Source organism: Schistocerca cancellata, chromosome 1 (genome assembly GCF_023864275.1).
Source record: "Schistocerca cancellata isolate TAMUIC-IGC-003103 chromosome 1, iqSchCanc2.1, whole genome shotgun sequence".
NCBI lineage: Eukaryota > Metazoa > Arthropoda > Insecta > Orthoptera > Acrididae > Schistocerca > Schistocerca cancellata.
In genome coordinates, this window is record NC_064626.1 from 18,279,384 (window position 1) to 18,299,589 (window position 20,206).

At 42.9% G+C, this 20,206-nt stretch overlaps 1 protein-coding gene across 1 annotated transcript in view; it reads left to right on the forward strand.

Moving 5' to 3' along the window:
• The first annotated feature begins 482 nt into the window (after positions 1–482).
• The window catches only part of LOC126163887 (cytochrome P450 315a1, mitochondrial), a 167,885-nt gene continuing 148,161 nt past the window's right edge, over positions 483–20,206 (forward strand). The window contains exons 1-2 of the mRNA XM_049920193.1: positions 483–506; positions 5,882–6,519. Coding sequence (XP_049776150.1) covers positions 483–506; positions 5,882–6,519 — 662 coding nt within the window. The remainder of the gene's footprint in view (positions 507–5,881; positions 6,520–20,206) is intronic.

Genomic DNA, 20,206 nt, shown 5'->3' on the forward strand with positions numbered 1-20,206 from the left:
GATGCTAGGCTGAGAAATTCTGTGATAGTGTGGTCATTATTGGTTTATTTGCTGCTAATTCATTTCTACATATACTATAAGTTGCAGTGGTCTATGTAGTATCATTAATTCTTAGGGTAGGTTTGTTTTATTTTTATAGTAGGAGCAGTCAGAGTTTGTAGAAAGACGGAGTGGGATAGTCACAGATATACATTATACTTTAATATTTTTTTGTGGCATCTAAAATTTGAAAACCTCTCTCACACCGGCCTGATTTAGCTTCACTGATCAGGATAGTAAAAAACATGCGTATATTAAGGGAATTTTCATTCACAAAGCAGGCTTATCACATTCACACAGTTCAATACTGTTCCATCCCGATTAAATTGAGCTTAACCTAAATTCCATAAGGCAGTGAAGCAATTTCGAAGTCCCGGTGCGACGAAAATTGTCAGTCGATCTCCTGAAAAGATTTGTAATAATTATTAAATTTCGATGATCACATGGGGAAGACCGGAGATCTGCTGGTAAGACCGTGTTAGCCTATTTATTTATACTGGATATCTTGAGCATACAAAACGGCAGGTTCGTCCAGTGTAAATCAGACGTTCCCCACTGATCCCGTGCAACACAGCGTAGTAAGCAGACACTGTCAATAATAATCAGTTAAATAATACGCGAACACACTTACTTTAGTTTAGTTCATGTATTAAATTCCTTCTCATACATAATCTCATCAAGATGGCGACTAGCTCAACAATACATCCTCCTCCTTTCACGGCTAATCGGCAAGATCTCCTTCATTCGTTTCATAAGAGAAAACGTAGATAGCAGAGAAGCTGTTCCATGGAGTAAATGGACGCTCCAAGGAATAATAGGGCTTGAAACTACTTTGCATTGATAATCATCGTATATTAAAGTTTAGGAATCGGTAAGATAAGAAGAGATTTTTCGAGATATGTACTGAGTTATATAATTTATAAAATTTCTGAAAATATCGCTGAGAGACCGCTGCAAGAGACATTACAACACATACATAATATGGTTATGAGCGCGATGTAGATGAGGGTGACTCTTAAAAAGTAATGGATCTTTGGTGTGACGTCACACGCGCGTGACTGCGTGTGAGATCGCTCTCTAAGTTTTCATCTATTTTTAGGTTGCAGATATATATTTTAACGGTTTTTGTGTTAATATTTACTATAGGAGTGACTTATTAGTGGTTTCTTCATTCACCTCTACCTTTCTTGTGATGTGACCTGATATTTGTGAGTGTTTCGTATCGAGCAACTTAACCTCTTACCCGTGTTTACATTCCGCGCTGACCAGTTGCAGCTGTAGCGGCGCATCGAAAGCTAAGTACTAATTAATTGTTTGTGTATAGTAGTTTATTTAGGAACTTTAGTAGTTTTCAACCGGTGTTCTTGGTGTTTTCCGGTGAAATAACTTCAGAAGAAATTTTTGCGAACTGCTTTCAGTTTCGTTATTGTCATTAGACGTTTGATTTTCTTTTGTGTTAGTATTTTATTATATTTTCATTTGTTGTTGATTAATACTGTCAATAATAGTAGTTACTTTCCTTGTGGAGCAAGTTTGTGATTATTGTAGTCAGTTTTTAACATCTTCTTATTGTAGTAGCGGAACTTAGATAAAGATGTTTTCTTGTTTCAATAACTGTAAAATTTTACCATGAGTGAGAAGTGTGGGCTTTGCCGTAGGTTCGTGAGTAGTGGATTGCGGTGTGAGACTTGTTCGAAGTATTTTCACTGGGGGGAATGCAGTGGGGAAGCCAGTGGGCATTCTGGTGAGATCCTCTCCTGGAACTGCAGGTTATGTAGCAAGAGTAAATTGATAGAGGAGCAGGAGCCTAAGATCTGTGCCCTTCAGGTGCAGTTGGAAAACGCACAGGAGGAGCTAGATAGGATGAGGAGGGAGGAGGGGGTTGGGGAATGGGAGTTGGCTGTTGGCAAGAGATCTGCTAGGAGAAGGAGATTTTCAGATAGTTTTACTATTGATGTTTGTAATAGATTTGACCGACTGTCAGAGTCTAGTGGAGAGGAATCTCTAGTAGCTGTAGATGTAGGAAGTATGCAGCAGACCTCAGCAGTTACGGTAGCTAGGACAGTTGCAAAGTCTAAGAGAAAGAAGAAGGTTCTGCTGTTAGGTAGTTCTCACGGCAGAGGTGTAGGCCAGCAGTTGCAGGAAGTTTTGGGGAGTGAGTACCAGGTCACCAGCATTGTGAAGCCTAATGCACGATTGGCTCAGGTGACTTTTAACATAGGGGGGCTATGTAGGGATTTTACAAAAGCGGATCAGGTAGTGATTGTGGGTGGGGCTGGTAATAGTATTGATAGGGATGGGGAGTATGACATAGATGGTGACCTGGAAAAGATAGCCACTCAGACTGGCAACACGAATGTGCATTTCGTGGAATTGTTTCAGCGTCACGATCGTCCTCATCTTAATACAGCCGTCAGGCGTAATAACATGAGACTTGGGGGTGCGCTAATGACAGAAGGCATGAGTCACATTTCAAGGGTGTCGGTGGAGTCTATCAGCAGGACGGGTTTCACTAGACATGGCCTGCACCTCAACAGGTATGGAAAGGGGAGGTTGGCAAAGCTTATAGGTGACAACATAGGTGGGGGTGGTGGGATCACTCATGGGAAAATTCCGTTAGTTGTGGGTGTTAGAGCTGTACCTTTTTTAGATTGAAGTCAGCTGACAGGTATTCCTGCTTAAGGGAAGTCTCTCTAACAAAGAAACCACTTTCGACAAAGCTTAGGTATCCGATTAATCAGGGAATTAGTATATTTCATCAAAACGTACAAGGCATTAGAGATAAAGTTAGTGAACTACTTATAGATGTTGACTCTGAAATTATTGGTATATCTGAACACTTCTTAAATAAGGAGATAATTCAGAGGCTTCCTTTACCAGGATACAGGTTGTTTGGCAGCTTTTCTAGGAGCTCTTTGCGGTGTGGGGGAGTAGCCATTTATGTGAAAAACGGTATCCCATTTGAGTCAATTGATATTTCAAAGTACTGCACTGAAAAGGTGTTTGAATGTTGTGCAGGTGTGGTTAAATTTAGTGGAACTAAACTTCTTACTGTTATTTATAGATCCCCAGACTCCGAATTCACAACGTTTTTGCTAAAGCTAGAGGAGGTTCTTGGTTCACTTTATAGGAAATACAAAACGTTAGTTATATGTGGTGACTTCAATATAAATTGTATAAGTGATTGTGCGAGGAAAAGGATGCTGGTAGACCTCCTTAATTCATATAATCTTATGCAAACCGTATTCTTTCCAACGAGAGTGTAAGGGAACAGTAGAACAACCATAGAGAATATTTTTGTTCATTCGTCATTACTAGAAGGGCATTCTGTTAGCAGAATGGTGAATGGCCTTTCAGATCATGATGCACAAATTTTAAGTCTAAAAGATTTTTGTGCTGCAACACAGGTTAAATATAGTTACTAACTTTTTAGGAAAGCTGATCCAGTTGCTGTAGAGACTTTTGTAAACCTTATCAAGGAACAAGAGTGGCAAGATGTTTATAGTGCTGATAGAGTAGACGATAAATATAATGCTTTCCTCAAGACTTTTCTCGTGCTCTTTGAAAGTTTCTTTCCGTTAGAACGTTCAAAACAGAGTATTAGCACAAACAGGCAGCCTGGGTGGCTGACTAAAGGTATAAGAATATCTTGTAGAACAAAGTGGCAATTATATCAAAACGTTAGAAACAGTCACAATCTAAATGCAGTAGCCCATTACAAACAGTATTGTAAGGTGCTTAAAAAAGTTATTAGGAAGGCAAAAAGTATGTGGTATGCAGATAGAATAGCTAAGTCTCAGGATAAAATTAAAACCATATGGTCAGTCGTAAAGGAAGTGGCTGGTCTGCAGGGACAGGTCGAGGATATAGAATCAGTGCGTAGTGCGAATGTCCGTGTTACTGATAAGTCGCATATATGTACAGTATTTAATAATCACTTTCTGAATATAGCAGGTGAACTAAATAGAAACCTAGTCCCAACAGGGAATCATATAGCGCTCGTAGAACAAAGTGTTCCGAGACTGTTACCTGAAATGCTCCTCCATGATACTGACAAGAGGGAGATTGAGTTAATAATTAAATCACTAAAGACCAAGAACTCTCATGGATATGACGGGGTATCTAGCAGAATACTGAAGTATTGTTCCATGTATGTTAGCCCAGTACTTAGCCATATCTAGGAGTGGTCGGTTTCCTGACCGATTAAAGTACTCGGTAGCGAAGCCACTTTATGAAAAGGGAGACATTGATAATGTTGTCAATTTTAGACCTATTTCTATGCCATCGGTGTTTGCTAAAGTTATCGAGAGGGTTGTATATACAAGGTTACTGCAGCATTTAAATTCACATAATTTGCTGTCAAATGTACAGTTTGGTTTTAGAAATGGCTTAACAACTGAAAATGCTATAGTCTCTTTTCTCTGTGAGGTTTTGGACGGATTAAATAAAAGGTTGCGAACGTTAGGTGTTTTCTTTGATTTAACGAATGCTTTTGACTGTGTTGACCAGAAAATATTACTGCAGAAGTTGGAACATTATGGAGTAAGGGGAGTAGCTTACAATTGGTTCGCCTCTTACTTTAAGAACAGAAAGCAGAAGGTAATTCTCTGCAATATTGAGAGTGGTAATGATGTTCAGTGCCAATGGGGCACTGTTAAATGGGGCGTTCCCCAAGGATCGGTGCTGGGGCCACTGCTGTTTCTTATTTATATAAATGATATGCCTTCTAGTATTACAGGTGATTCAAAAATATTTGTGTTTGCTGATGACAGCAGCTTGGTAGTGAAGGATCTTGTGTGTAATATTGAAACATTATCAAATAATGTAGTTCATGAAATAAGTTCGTGGCTTGTGGAAAATAATTTGATGCTAAATCACAGTAAGACTCAGTTTTTGTAGTTTCTAACTCACAATTCAACAAGAACTGATATTTTAATCAGACAGAATGGGCATGTTATAAGCGAGACGGAAGAGTTCAAGTTCCTAGGCGTACGGATAGATAGTAAGCTGTTGTGGAAAGCCCATGTTCAGGATCTTGTTCAGAAACTAAATGCCGCTTTATTTACCATTGGAACAGTATCTGAAATAAGTGACACTTCAACACGAGAAGTAGTCTACTTCGCATATTTTCATACGCTTATGTCATATGGTATTATTTTTTGGGGTAAATCTTCTGATTCAAAAAGGGTATTTTTGGCTCAAAAACGGGCTGTTCGAGCTATGTGTGGTGTAAGTTCGAGAACCTCTTGTCGACCCCTATTCAATAGTCTGGGAATTCTGACATTGCCCTCACAGTATATATTTTCTTTAATGTCGTTTGCTGTTAGCAATATTAGCTTACTCCCAAGAGTTAGCAGCTTTCACTCAGTTAATACTAGGCAGAAATCAAATCTGCATGTGGAGTGCACTTCCTTGACTCTTGTGCAGAAAGGAGTGCAGTATTCTGCTGCATCCATTTTCAGTAAGCTACCACAAGAACTCAAAAATCTTAGCAGTAGCCCGAACGCTTTTAAGTCTAAACTGAAGAGTTTCCTCATGGCTCACGCCTTCTATTCTGTCGAGGAGCTCCTGGAAGAGCTAAAAAATTAAGCAAATTCCAGTGTTACATTCTTGATTTTCTTTATTTAAACTAATGACGTGTCGCATGAATATGTTTCTTATATTTCATTTTATCTGTTTCTAGAATCGTGTTATAATTTCATGTATTGACTCGTTCCATGACCATGGAGACTTCTCCTTAATGTGGTCCCACGGAACAATAAATAAATAAATAAATAAATAAATAAAATAAATAAATGATGATGGTGATGTTTGTCCTAACGAGAATTTTGCACTGTGTGAGGCTGGTGGACACAGACAGCCCGGTGTCGATGGGGATGAGTTGTTTGCGTGTTATCTTACACACTACGGTGCGGCGGGCGCGTTCTCGATCCCAGTGGAGGCGCCCGGAGTCACCAGCTGGCCGCCGGCGGCGCGGCTGCCGGCCCGGTTCGGCGCGCGGCCGCCAGGGGCGCGGCGGTCGCCCCTCGGCCGGCGGGGTCCTCCGGGGCGTCGGCGGCGGCGCCGGCAGACGCAGCCCGCCGGTCCGGCGCTCGCCTTCGCCTTCGCCTTCGCCTTCGCCATGTGGAGCCGGGTGCGCGTGTGGTGCCGCGGATCGTCGTGGGCGGCGCGCGCGCTGCCGCAGCAGCAGCTGCCGCCCCCGCCGCCGTCGCCGCGCGGCCTGCCGCTGCTCGGCACCACGCTGGACCTGCTGGCCGCCGGCGCCGCCCCCCGCCTGCACCGCTACGTCGACCGGCGGCACCGCGAGCTGGGGCCCGTCTTCCGGGACTCCATAGGGCCCGTCGACGCCGTCTTCGTCGCCGACGCCGACGAGATGCGGCGGGTCTTCTCCGTCGAAGGCCGCTACCCCGCCCACATCGTGCCCGAGTCCTGGCTGCTCTACAACGAGGTCTACGGCTACAAGCGGGGGCTCTTCTTCATGTAAGTCCCGCGCGCACCGCTGCCACACTTGTCATTTCGACGAGGACGTACCTCTACACGGACGTACTTTGTAGCAAAGGAAATTGCTACAGTAAGTAAGCAACTCACACCATCTGCTTATCCATTATCTTCAGTTTTTTATTTATTATTATTATTATTTGCATTTTACAGACAATTAGACAATATCAGCTTAGTACTTAGGTACACACAAGGGTTTGAGGACCTGAATAAACTGGAGGAAGTTAATCACAGTGTTTTACATAAATTTTATCAGCAGATGAAAATAGCACGAATACGTAAACACTGGCTGGCAGCTTAAACGCACTTGCAAATTTATCTAGCATTTCTTTCGTAAAAACACGGGCAAAAAAAAATCGCAGAAATTTGCTCTACAATAGAAGACACAATACTGCGTCTCGATAATTTCAAAAATGTAAAGCGCCTCACATCAATATGATATTCGCTATTATAGATAGAGACAGAGATAGTGTGTGCGTGTGTCTGTCTGTCTGTCTCTCTCTCTCTGTGTGTGTGTGTGTGTGTCTTTTAGGGCCGCTCAGCGATGAGATTATCAGCGTCTTTACCAAATTAGTAGAAATGAATGTATTTGAAACGGCAAAAAAATGTGACAAAAGAGATAAAAATCAATCTCAGATGAAATCACACCCATTCCATCCAGTCTCACTCATGAACACATGCAGCATCACACTAGCTCACAGCATGGAAGATAGTGCTAAATGTATTCAGATGTTCTAAAAGTATCGAACGAAACAACAAGTTTATTACTTTTGAATACATTATGGGAGTGGCAGTGAGCGATGAGTTACAAATATTTGCTATTAAAAACATTCTTGATCACGATTTACTTATTAAGGCGACCGGTTTCGACCACTACTGTGGTCATCTTCAGACGATTGAGTAGGAACCTCTTTCTGCTGGAGAATCACTACCGGTCAGCTTGATAAATAAATCGTGATCAAGACTTTTTAATAGCAAACAAGTTTATGGTTACTAGTCACTGTTCATTTACCTCCACGACTCGTCTCAAAGGTGGATATCCATTTGTTAGCATGACATATGTGTGTGTTCTGTTACGAGTTTTGGAGGAACTTGAGGCCATCTGTGTTTACAAAAGATGACACTATACAAGTGATGTGCTACGACAGTGAAAGGAACTTGTAACCACTGGAGACAGTACCACAAGTTTCTGCAAAAATCGTAACACATCAGACACATATGTCATACTAACAAATGTATATCGCCCTGATGATGGAGGTTTAAACCTTTGAAACGCGTCTCGGGGATAAACATGTAACAGTAAACTTGTTTCATTTGATATCAATAATTCTCACGGTAAAGCCTAATCTAAAATGTTAGCTTTTAATGTTCTCAAACTATTAAGAAAAACTAAGGAACCGAGCGAGGTGCCGTAGTGGTTAGCACACTGGACTCGCATTCGGAAGAACGACGGTTCAAATCCGCGTCCGGACATCCTGAATTAGGTTTTCCGTGATCTCCCTAAATCGCTTCAGCTAAAGGCCGGGATGCTTCTACTGAAAGGGCACTGCCGATTTCCTTCCGTCTCTTTTCCCTAATCCGATGTGACGGATATCTTCGCTGTTTGGTCCCCTCCCCCCCAAATCAACCAAGCAACCAAAACTAAGGAAGACGAGAGCAAAAGTAAAGTAGATTTGCAGGAATATGTGGCTGGGTGATCACTCGCCAAAAACATGGGTGAGCCAGCCACCCCCTCGCAGCACATTAAAAACGTCGCCCTAAAATCTTAGGGAACAAGTCGGTCAATTCACAAAATTATAAACGTCGAATTACAGTAGTTTAATTGTCAGCTAAAATAGACGCCAAATCTGTCACCAGAAGTCATCTACATTTGCAGAGTTTGCCAGGAGGAATGTTGTAATGGATTTGACAGGAACGATAATTCGAAGGCAAAAACTCTAGTGAACATGTGTTCTAAAATGCATACCGCAAGGGATATAAGAGCGATACTGTGAAACAAATGTCATCTACTGTAACCTGTTTGCTTTCCATATGTTAGGTGGGGACAATATGGTCCATACAAGAAAAATTGCCTATAAACAAGGGCTTACTTTAAGAGCTATCAGCACTTGTTCAGGAGAAGAGATATCTTTCATAGTAGCGAAGAATAACCAGTGTTCATAGCTTCTGAGGTATGCACTTTAGAGTCTGTGTTTAGTAGAGATATTTTTCTTCTTTTGGTGCGTAGTACCATCTCTCATAATACGGCAAGTAAAGAGCTTGCAACAGGACAGACTGTTTCACAGTAGCGAAGACGAGGAAGTGCTCATAGATGTTAAGGCATGCATCTTACAACCCATGCCAAATAGTCTTTTTGGCTTCGAACCACCATTTGCGCCATGTCCCTGTGTATTGATCATTCCTCCTAGGACACCCTGTATGCTCCGTAAACTACGTTACGATGTGTGGCGCAGGGTACTTTGTCAGTTCTCCCCTTTTCCCGTTTCAGCTTCCCAGGAAGAACGAACGGTGATAAGCCTCTGTGCGAAATCGAATCTCTGTAACTTTACCTTAACCGTCTTTTGGCTAGATATATAGTAAACAACACTGCGATGCTGTACGCATCTGCGTGACGCTTTCGCGCTTGCTAAAGGAACCCGTAACGAAACGCGCTGCTCTTCTTTCGATGTTCTCTGTTTCCTCATCACCCCGATCTGGTACGCAGTATTAGAGTATTGGTTAAGCAAAGGCCTTATAAACTATCTCGTATATGGCTGAATTCTTCAAGTGAATCCGCTTTACCTGCAATTAGCTTTATGTTGTCGTGCCATTTCAAATCGTCCCCTTGCATACCTCTAGATATTTCCTCGGTGTAACTGCTTTCAGTGAATTTCCTGTATACGTGTAAACACACAGTAATCGGTCTTTCTGTCCGCAGTACGTTACAGTTGTTAATGTTCAGGGTTAACTGATAATGCCTGCACCAACCGTCAATTCTCTCAAGTTTTCCTACATTTTCTAGCGTCGCGACTTCACTGTATGCAACAGCATCATCCGTGAAATGCCTTGATGAACATCAGACATTGTCTACTACGTCATTTACATTTATACTCTGAAAAGTAATGGTGTCCGAAACTCCTTCGAGCGACGCCGGAAGGTACTTATTCAAAATTTCTCTCCGTTGAGAGTGACATGCTATATTCTAGAATGAAATTTTCGTCCTGCAACGAAGAGTGCGCTGGTATGAAACTTCATAGATTAAAAGTGTGTGCCGGACCGAGACTCGAACTCGAGACGTTTCCCTTTGGCGGGCAACTGCTCTATCTCCTACCTCGAAAACTGACAGAGCACTTCCCCGCGGAAGGCAAAGGTCCCGAGTTGGAGACTCGGCTCGTCACACAGTTTTAATCTGCCATGAAGTTTCATGCTATCTTCTGTTTGCTGAAAACTCTTCAATCCAATCACACTGCTGGTGTGATGATCGCTACCCTCGTAGTTCGTTCATCGGGCGCCACTGCGGGACTGTGATCGCTTTCGGAGAAGTCGAGGAACACCGCATCAACCTGAGCGCGGTACCTGTTAGTTTCTGCGTCTCGTCGACGAACATGTCGAGCTGGGTTTCAGACGATCGACGTTTTCAGAATCTGTGATTATTCTTATACAGGATATTTTTGCGTAAGAGGGCGCAAAAATGTAACAGTACATAGAGAATACTGCACTGAACAATTTCAGATAGGGACTCTGGGGTTGGATAAGTCAGCTTATGGAGATATGGAAGTAAACTTGTCTACCGCTTTGTCCAGTATTGCTGTTTTCCAGCTTATTTACAACTAACATGCGTACCAGCTTACACGTTTATTTATATGCACGCTCTTTACTTCCTACAAGGAAACAAGGAGTACGAGCAGCCTGATTTCCAGGAAGTCATGGATCTGTTGCATCGTATTTGTTTCGTCCCACGACAGAAAGGGCTATGGGTCAGCGACAGACCCATTCAATACTCACTGCATTTCAAAAACGTACTCTACAATACGATAGTGCAGTACTAGTACAGTGTTCCCTGGTCGCTGGATTGGAGGGGGAAGTCCTATTCCATCGTCTGCGAGGTCACCTGACCCGAATCCCCGTGACTCTTTCCTAAGGGAATATCTAAAGTCACTTGTGTGAATGGGACCTCAGTGGGTACAGAGATGAATTAGTTGCCAGAATTCTAGCTGCCAGGGATATTTGTTAGCGTGCGTCAGTATCTTTTTCGCCGACGTCATGCTTACATTGATGTCGATGGCCGTCAGTTTCAGCACATTTTGTAATATATGGCACAAATGGTATGTTCATTGCGTCAGTGATCGCATTTTCAGTAAATAAAAAAGTACACAGGATCGTTATTTTATTCCTGTTATCTCCGTAAGCTTACGTCTCCGACCCCAGTTTCCCTGCCTCAAATTGTTCAGTGGAGCTTCCTCTACGTCCTGTTAAATTTTTGCACGCTCCTACAGAAACACACTATAGGAGATGTCCGGTCTCCAAAATTCTACAACAGACCGACGTGAGGTCTAAAAATTTTGTGTGTTTGTTCGACGACTCCTCTTGAGGACGGGAATGACCTGCTCTTTTTTGTGTCGTTAGGAACGCTTCGCAACTCCGAGACTTGAAGTACACTGCTATTGTCGATCTTTTTTCCTACCAAGTTGGAAGAAATACGTATGACTGGAAGAAGAGCTGCACGGTTCGTCACGAGTTTCTTTGGTCAGCATGAGAGAGTCACAGAAATGTCCAACAAATTACAGTGGAGACCTAATAACTAAGACGTGGATTGCAGAGCACCTTATTCACGGTGGTGAATTTAGGAAAAAATTGGGCAGGTATAGAATGACATTAGTCTTTCACCCAAATGTTGTTGTTGTTGTTGTAGTCTTCAGTCCTGAGACTGGTTTGATGGAGCTCTCCATGCTACTCTATCCTGTGCAAGCTTCTTCATCTCCCATACCTACTGCAACCTACATCTTTCTGAATCTGCTTAGTGTATTCATCTCTTGGTCTCCCTCTACGATTTTTACCCTCCACGCTGCCCTCCAATACTAAATTGGTGATCCCTTGATGCCTCAGAACATGTCCTACCAACCGATCCCTTCTTCTGGTCAAGTCGTGCCACAAACTTCTCCCCAATCCTATTCAATACTTCCTCATTAGTTATGTGGTCTACCCATCTAATCTTCAGCATTCTTCTGTAGCACCACATTCCGAAAGCTTCTATTCTCTTCTTGTCCAAACTATTTATCGTCCATGTTTCACTTCCATACATGACTACACTCCATACAAATACTTTCAGAAATGACTTCCTGACACTTAAATCTATACTCGATATTAACAAATTTCTCTTCTTCAGAAACACTTTCCTTGCCATTGCCAGTCTACATTTTATATCCTCTCTACTTCGTCCATCATCAGTTATTTTGCTCCCCAAATAGCAAAACTCCTTTACTACTTTAAGCGTCTCATTTCCTAATCTAATTCCCTCAGCATCACCCGACTTAATTCGACTACATTCCATTATCCTCGTTTTGCTTTTGTTGATGTTCATCTTATATCCTCCTTTCAAGACGGATTTTAATACCTACTCCGAATTCTTTTTTTGTTTCCTTTACTGCTTGCTCAATATACAGATTGAATAACATCGGGGAGAGGCTACAACCCTGTCTTACTCCCTTCCCAACCACTGCTTCTCTTTCGTGTCCCTCGACTCTTATAACTGCCATCTGGTTTCTGTACAAATTGTAAATAGCCTTTCGCTCCCTGTATTTTACCCCTGCCACCTTTAGAATTTGAAAGAGAGTATTTCAGCCAACATTGTCAAAAGCTTTCTCTAAGTCTACAAATGCTAGAAACGTAGGTTTGCCTTTCCTTAATCTTTCTCCTAAGATAAGTCGTAAGGTCAGTATTGCCTCAAGTGTTCCAGTGTTTCTACGGAATCCAAACTGATCTTCCCCGAGGTGGGCTTCTACTAGTTTTTCCATTCGTCTGTAAAGAATTCGTGTTAGTATCTTGCAGCTGTGGGTTATTAAACTGATTGTTCGGTAATTTTCACATCTGTCAACACCTGCTTTCTTTGGGATTGGAATTATTATATTCTTCTTGAAGTCTGAGGGTATTTCGCCTGTTTCATACATATTGCTCACCAGATGGTAGAGTTTTGACAGGACTGGCTCTCCAAGGCCGTCAGTAGTTCCAATGGAATGTTGTCTACTCCTGGGGCCTTGTTCCGACTCAGGTCTTTCAGTGCTCTGTCAAACTCTTCACGCAGTATCATATCTCCCATTTCATCTTCATCTACATCCTCTCCCATTTCCATAATATTGTCCTCAAGTACATCGCCCTTGTATAGACCCTCTATATACTTCTTCCACCTTTATGCTTTCCCTTCTATGCTTAGAACTGGGTTTCCATCTGAGCTCTTGATGTTCATACAAGTGGTTCTCTTATCTCCAAAGGTCTCTCTAATTTTCCTGTAGGCAGTATCTATCTTACCCCTAGTGAGATAAGCCTCTACATCCTTACATTTGCCCTGCTTAGCCATTGTGCACTTCCTGTCGATCTCATTTTTTAGACGTTTGTATTCCTTTTTGCCTGCTTCATTTACTGCATTTTTATATTTTCTCCTTTTATCAATTAAATTCAATATTTCTTCTGTTACCCAAGGATTTCTACTAGCCTTCGTCTTTTTACCTACTTGATCCTCTGCTGCCTTCACTACTTCATCCCTCAAAGGTACCCATTCTTCTTCTACTGTATTTCTTTCCCCCATTCCTGTCAATTGTTCCCTTATGCTCTCCCTGAAACTCTGTACAACCTCTGGTTCTTTCTGTTTATCCAGGTCCCATCTTAAATTCCTACCTTTTTGCAGTTTCTTCAGTTTTAATCAACAGGTCATAACCAATAGATTGTGGTCAGAGTCCACATCTGCCCCTGGAATTAACCCAAATATCATCCGTAAATCGTATGAGTCATGGCGAATGGTGATAGTCTGATAGTAATTCAAGGTTTCAGAAGGCGACTGTGTGAAAACTACAAGACACACGGAAAATAGACCGATAGGTGTGCGTAGAGTATTGCCCAAAGTTTCTACTAGGCATACGTGTGCTCAGTACAAATACGGTGTGTGACGTGGGAAACGTCAATACGTGCTTCGAATTCACTGAAGTCGCTGGCACAAACTGCCTGGTTAGGCGCGACCGCTGCCCGCTTAGGAAAGTTGTTCACTGGGATGCCTATGCACAGGCGCGAACTAATTCAACGGCACAATACGGAGCGGTCAGTTTGTCTGCCTGATGCCGGCACGGTAGCTCAGCGTGTTCGGTCAGAGGGTTACGTGACCTCTGTAATAAAAAAACTGAGTCAATCGATCAGCAACGAACATACATGGATGTCTTACGACGTCCGCCCCGAGCAGATGCAACGAACACAAGCGAACAAAATGAGATTAAAAAAAAAAAAAAAAAAAAAAAAAAAAAAAAATAAATAAAAAGAATCTGACGCGGCTGCTTCGTAGCGTAAATACTCCACGGCGCCTGTTATGAGTGGACATTTGGAGAGGTGCTCTGTCCACTGTCTTGAGGCCTTTTTTTCAGTGAGCCTTGCAGTTTTTACGCAGCCGTCTTTTGAATCTCCTGAGGTACTTGGAGGTAACCCTACAGGTATGCACTCTCTGCCACACACAGTATAGTCGACTTCACAGTACTGGTGTAGAGCACATGAGTCACGGGGAGTCGTACCACGTCACGTCTCACACGAGGGAAGTGCGTGAAGTTGAGCGCTGGGAACGCACGAAACTGTACTCAGGATGTAAATCACTCGTCCCAAAAGTACCGTGATTAAGCATTCGCACATAAAACGGCTAGTATTACCACGAGATACATTTGAAAGATCACCTATTGTGCATCTAATAGCGCAGTTTTGGTAACACTGAAAAACAAAATTTCGATATAATAGGGCGAAAAACAGTCATATTCCAGTGTCGTTGAATTTACCTCTGCTTAAAATAATTACAAAGACTGGACAACGAACTGTTTCTACTGACCTGATAAACATTTCACAGCTATTCTGTCTTCAAAGTGCAAGTGTGGGATGTCAGTGGACTGCTCAAAGCATAGAGGGACGGAACAATAGGCGCATCTGACTAACGCCTCTTTTCTGCTTTCGACGTCACTTCCGTCTAATATAAAATGCCACACTAATTACATTTTCAAATGATGATTTTGGTATGTCAGTGTCATAAACTGCCTTTTGCCTAGCATATTGTAACGTAGTCTTACACACTGAGCTGAGACGGGTCATAGGATACCTCCTAATCTCGTGTTGTTTTTGCCCAGCATAGTGTAGCTATCCGATGTGAACCAACAAGTCGTTGGAGATCCCCTACAGAAATATTCAGACACACTGCGTCTGCATCCCTCCGTAATTGCGAAAAAGTTGACGGTGCAGGATGTTGTGCACGAACTTGTCTCTAGATTGTGCACATAAATATTCGATGGGGTTCGTGTCAGGCGATGTGTGTGGCCATATCACTTGCTTGAACTGTCCAGATTGTTCTTCAAACCAATCGCGAACGAGTGTGGCCCAGTGCCATTACATCGTTGTCTGGGAACATGAACTCCGTGAATGGCTGAAAATAGTCTCCAAGTAGGCGAACATAACCATTTCCATTAAATGATCGATTCAGTTGGACTAGAGAACCAAATACATTCCGTGGAAATACTGCGCCGGCCGCGGTAGCCGAGCGGTTCTAGGCGCTTCAGTCCGGAACTGCACGACTGCTGCGGTCGCAGTTTCGAATCCTGCCTCCAGGCATGGATGTGTGTGACGTCCTTAGGTTAGTTAGATTAAGTCCCATAGTGCTCTGACGTTAAGTCCCATAGTGCTCTGACGTTAAGTCCCATAGTGCTCTGACGTTAAGTCCCATAGTGCTCTGACGTTAAGTCCCATAGTGCTCTGACGTTAAGTCCCATAGTGCTCTGACGTTAAGTCCCATAGTGCTCTGACGTTAAGTCCCATAGTGCTCTGATGTTAAGTCGCATAGTGCTCTGATGTTAAGTTCCATAGTGCTCTGATGTTAAGTCCCATAGTGCTCAGAGCCATTTGAACCATTTTTTGGAAACACTGCTCTTACCATCACGAAGGTACCACCATCTTGCGCAGTGGCTTGTTGACAACTTGGATCCATGGCTTTCTCGGGTCTGCACCTCACTCGAACCCTACCATGAGCTCTTACCTATTGAAATCGGAACTCATCTGACCAGGACGCGGTTTTCCAATCGTCTAGGGTCCAACCGGTGTGGTCAAGAGCTCAGGAGAGGCAGTGCAGGCGATGCCGTGCTGTTAGAGAAGGGACTCGCATAGGTCATCTGCTGCCGTAGTCCATTAACGCCAAATTTCGCTGCACTGTCCTAAGGGATACGTTCGCCGCATGTCCCACATTGCTTGTCTGTTAGCACTGACAACTCTACGCATACGACGCTGACGTCGGTCGTTAAGTCAAGGCCGTCGGCCACTGCGTTGTCCGTGGTGAGAGATAATGCCTAAAATTTGGTTTTCCCGGCGCACTCTTGACACTGAGGATCTCGAAATGTTGAAAGCCTAACGACTTCCTAAATGGAATGTCCCGTGCGACTAACTGTAATTACCATTGCGCGTTCAACGACTGTTAATTCCCGCCGTGCTGCCATAGTTACGTAGAGAACCTTTTCGCATGAATCCCCCGGGTACAAATGACAGCTCCGCAAATGCGCTGCTTTTTCATACATCGTGTACGCGATGCTACCGCCGTCTGTATGTCCGCGTGTATCACTGTCGGATGAGTTTTGTCTCCTCGCTGTACTTCGGAGCAGTGTGCTGATCGTACAGCACAGACTCAAGTCTGGTTGTGAAGTGGCAGTTGTGTAACTTCACTTGTGCTCTTCCGCATGCGAGTCTTAGAACGTCCACGGCCCTTGTCTTTTTTAATGAAGTACACATCGAGAGGTAGGCAATATTTTGTCATCTTCAGTGTGTTTTTGATCATACGCTATCGACATTTTGTATCTTCGCAATACCAGAGTTCCTCTCTTATCCGTCGAATAGATAATCCTTCAAATTTCTCTTTTGATAACAAGCACGATTTCTTTTTTATTTTTATTTATTTATTTATTTATTGCTCGCAGATGGCTCATACTACTGTTTTTGCGCTGACCGATTTCAATTCCGAGCACATTTTGGAGCCCCGATGAACAGCGGAGATGTCTCCGGAGACACCTCGAACAGTGGTAGGGTACCAACCTGACTGTCGCTCGCCTTGAGGCGCGACAACCTGGACTGATGCTCTGGGAGGTCATTTCATTCCACAGCAGCATCCCTTTGGCTGTCATTTGCGGCACACTTACAGAACAGCGGTCCGACGACGATAATCCACTGCCCCTTTTGTTGCCGCTCATACCAAACCATCCTGGGCTTACATTCCAGGAAGATAACACGGCGAAAATTTCTCCCGCTTGTCTGCGTGCTTGCCAGACGTTGCCTCGGCCAGTAAGGTCGCCGGATCTCGCCCCAGTTGACAACGTTTGGAACACTGTGGGGCAGTATCCATCAACCAGCTGGAGACGTTGGCGATCTGACGCCCCAGTTGGACAGAATCTGGCCCGGTATCCCTCAGGAGGACGTGCAGCAACTCGCTCAATCAACGCCAAGCCGAGTAACTGTTTGCATGAGGGCCACAGATGGACCAACGCGTTATGACTTACTCAGTTTGTGCAGCTCACTCTCTGGAGCAAATCACTCAGTTTTTATGGAGTTTCAATCATTTATGTATATCTACATCTACATGTCTACATCTACATGGTTACTCTGCAAATCACATCTAAGTGCCTGGCAAAGGCTTCATCGAACCACCTTCACAATTCTCTATTATTCCAATCTCGTATACCGCGTGGAAAGAATCAACACCTATACCTTTCTTTACGAGCTCTGATTTCCCTTATTTTATCGTGGTGATCGTTTCTCCCTATGTAGGTCGATGTCAACAAAATATTTTCGCATTCGGAGGAGAAGGTTGATCATTGGAATTTCTTGAGAAGATTCCGTCGCAACGAAAAACGTCTTTCTTTTAATGATTTCCAGCCCAAATCCTGTATCATTTCTGTGACACTCTCTCCCATATTTCGCGATAATACAAAACGTACTGCCTTTCTTTGAACTTTTTCGATGCACTCCGTCGCACCTACCGGGTAAGGATCCCACACCGCGCAGCAGTATTCTAAAAGAGGACGTACAAGCGTAGCTTAGGCAGTCTCCTTAGTAGGTTTGTTACATTTTCTAAGTGTCCTGCCAATAAAACTCAGTCGTTGGTTAGCCTTCCCGACAGCATTTTCTGTGTGTTCCTTCCAATTTAATTTGTTCGTAATTGTAATACCTAAATATTTAGTTGAATTTGCGGCTTTTAGATTAGACTGATTTATCGTGTAACCGAGGTTTAACGAATTCCTTTTAGCACTCATGTGGATGAGCTCACACTTTTCGTTATTTAGGGTCAATTGCCACTTTTCGCACCATTCAGATATCTTTCCTAAATCGTTTTGCAGTTTGTTTTGGTCTTCTGATGATTTTATTAGTCCATAAACGACAGCGTCATCTGCAAACAACCGAAGACGGCTGCTCAGATTGTCTCCAAAGTCGTTTATATAGATAATGAACAGCAAAGGGCCTAGAATACTACCTTGATGAACGCCAGAAATCACTTCCGTTTTACTCCATGACTTTCCGTCAATTACTACGAACTGTGACCTCTCTGACAGGTAATCACAAATCCAGTCACATAACTGAGATGATATTCCATAAGTACGCAATTTGACTACAAGCCGCTTGTGTGGCACAGTATCAAAAGCCATCCGGAAATACGGAATCGATCTGAAATCCCTTGTCAATAGCACACAACACTTCATGTGAATAAAGAGCTAGTTGTGTTTCACAGGAACGATGTTTTCTAAACCCATGTTGACTGTGTGTTAATAGACCGTTTTCTTCGAGGTAATTCATAATCTTCGAACACAATATATGTTCTAGAATCCTGCTGCATATCGACGTTAACGATATGGGCCTGTAATTTAGTGGATTACTGCTACTGCCTTTCTTGAATGTTGGTGTGACCTGTGCAACGTTTCAGTCTTTGGGTACGGATCTTTCGGCGAGCGAACGGTTGTATATGATTTTTAAGTATGGGGCTACTGCATCAGCATACTCCGAAAGAAACCTAATTGGTTTTATTAAGTGATTTAAGTTGCTTCACTACTCCGAGGATATTTACTTCTACGTTACTCATGTTGGCAGCTGTTCTCGATTCGGCTTCTGGAATGTTTACTTCGTCTTCTTTTGTATATGTGTTTACGAAATTATAATCTAAATCATTTTTTGTCTCTACATGTACAGGACATTTAGCGATTTGCGTCCCGTTTGAATAATTCCTTCGTGGTGTGTCGTTTTATTTATTTATTTACTTTTTATTAGAGTGTATATATGTGTTCGTTTTTGATTTTATTCCATTATTATTCTAAAATATTTTTGTGTTAGTTATTACAAGAGGTAATTTATCCTCCCAGCACAATTTTATCTTCTACACAGGCAAAGGACGATAATGACACCTTCTCGAAACTTACCGACGGAAGATAATCTGTAGCTAATGAAAAATAATATTTTGACATTTGCTTTCCTTGTTCTTGACTTACATAGAATTTTTTCGTAGCCATCTCTGTAAGACGTACATTAATTTAGCTTACTGATGTTCCGAATATCCGGTGACTCTGTGAACTAGTGCTAGAATACGAATAAAGAGATCTGCATTTCGACCCTCAGTGACTCGTGGAATTTTTATCTGTCACTTTCCGTTTATGTCAAATCTGCAAACGTTTGTTGATGTGAGCCGGCCGTTGTGGCCGAGCGGTTCTAGGCGCTTCAGCCTGGAACCGCGCGACCGCTACGGTCGCAGGTTCGAATCCTGCCTCGGGCATGGATGTGTGTGATGTCCTTAGGTTAGTTAGGTTTAAGTAGTTCTACGTTCTAGGGGACTGATGACCTCAGATGTTAAGTCTCATAGTGCTCAGAGCCATTTGAACCTTTTTTTGTTGATGTGAAAAATGTATAGTTTCACCGTAATTCAGAGTCCTCGTTTGGACTGTAGGTTCCCCTAAAACTGGATTGGTAAGTCAGTTCAAACGAGAGCATACTACATCCTAGTAATGCTGCGTACTGTTCAAAATAATCTTCTGGTTTATAAGAGTTTCATTCCATACAGTATGCTCCAGTTTCCTAACAACCACGCAACTACTTTCTTCCCGTACACAGTTTTCTCGGTGTCCCTGACGGCGAGTGTCTTCGAAAGCTCGTATTTTAATTCAGACAAGGCGCGCCTTGAATACCGAAATATATTCGAAACGGAAGCCGATCGCACTTTCTTCTTGCCAAGTTGCGTAAATACCGTAAGTCAAATGTAACTTTGATACACATCGCATAATGTGAAGACAACTTTCAGTGTAAAACGTCTACGGTGAACTGCAGCAATAGCCGGGCCAGTTCCGCCGCAGGTTGCGTACACAGGTCGGCGGTGACAGTGGGACGCCTTTGCGGCGTTGAATAAACAGCTGATTGAGTTTCTGGAGTTAACGACCTTTCA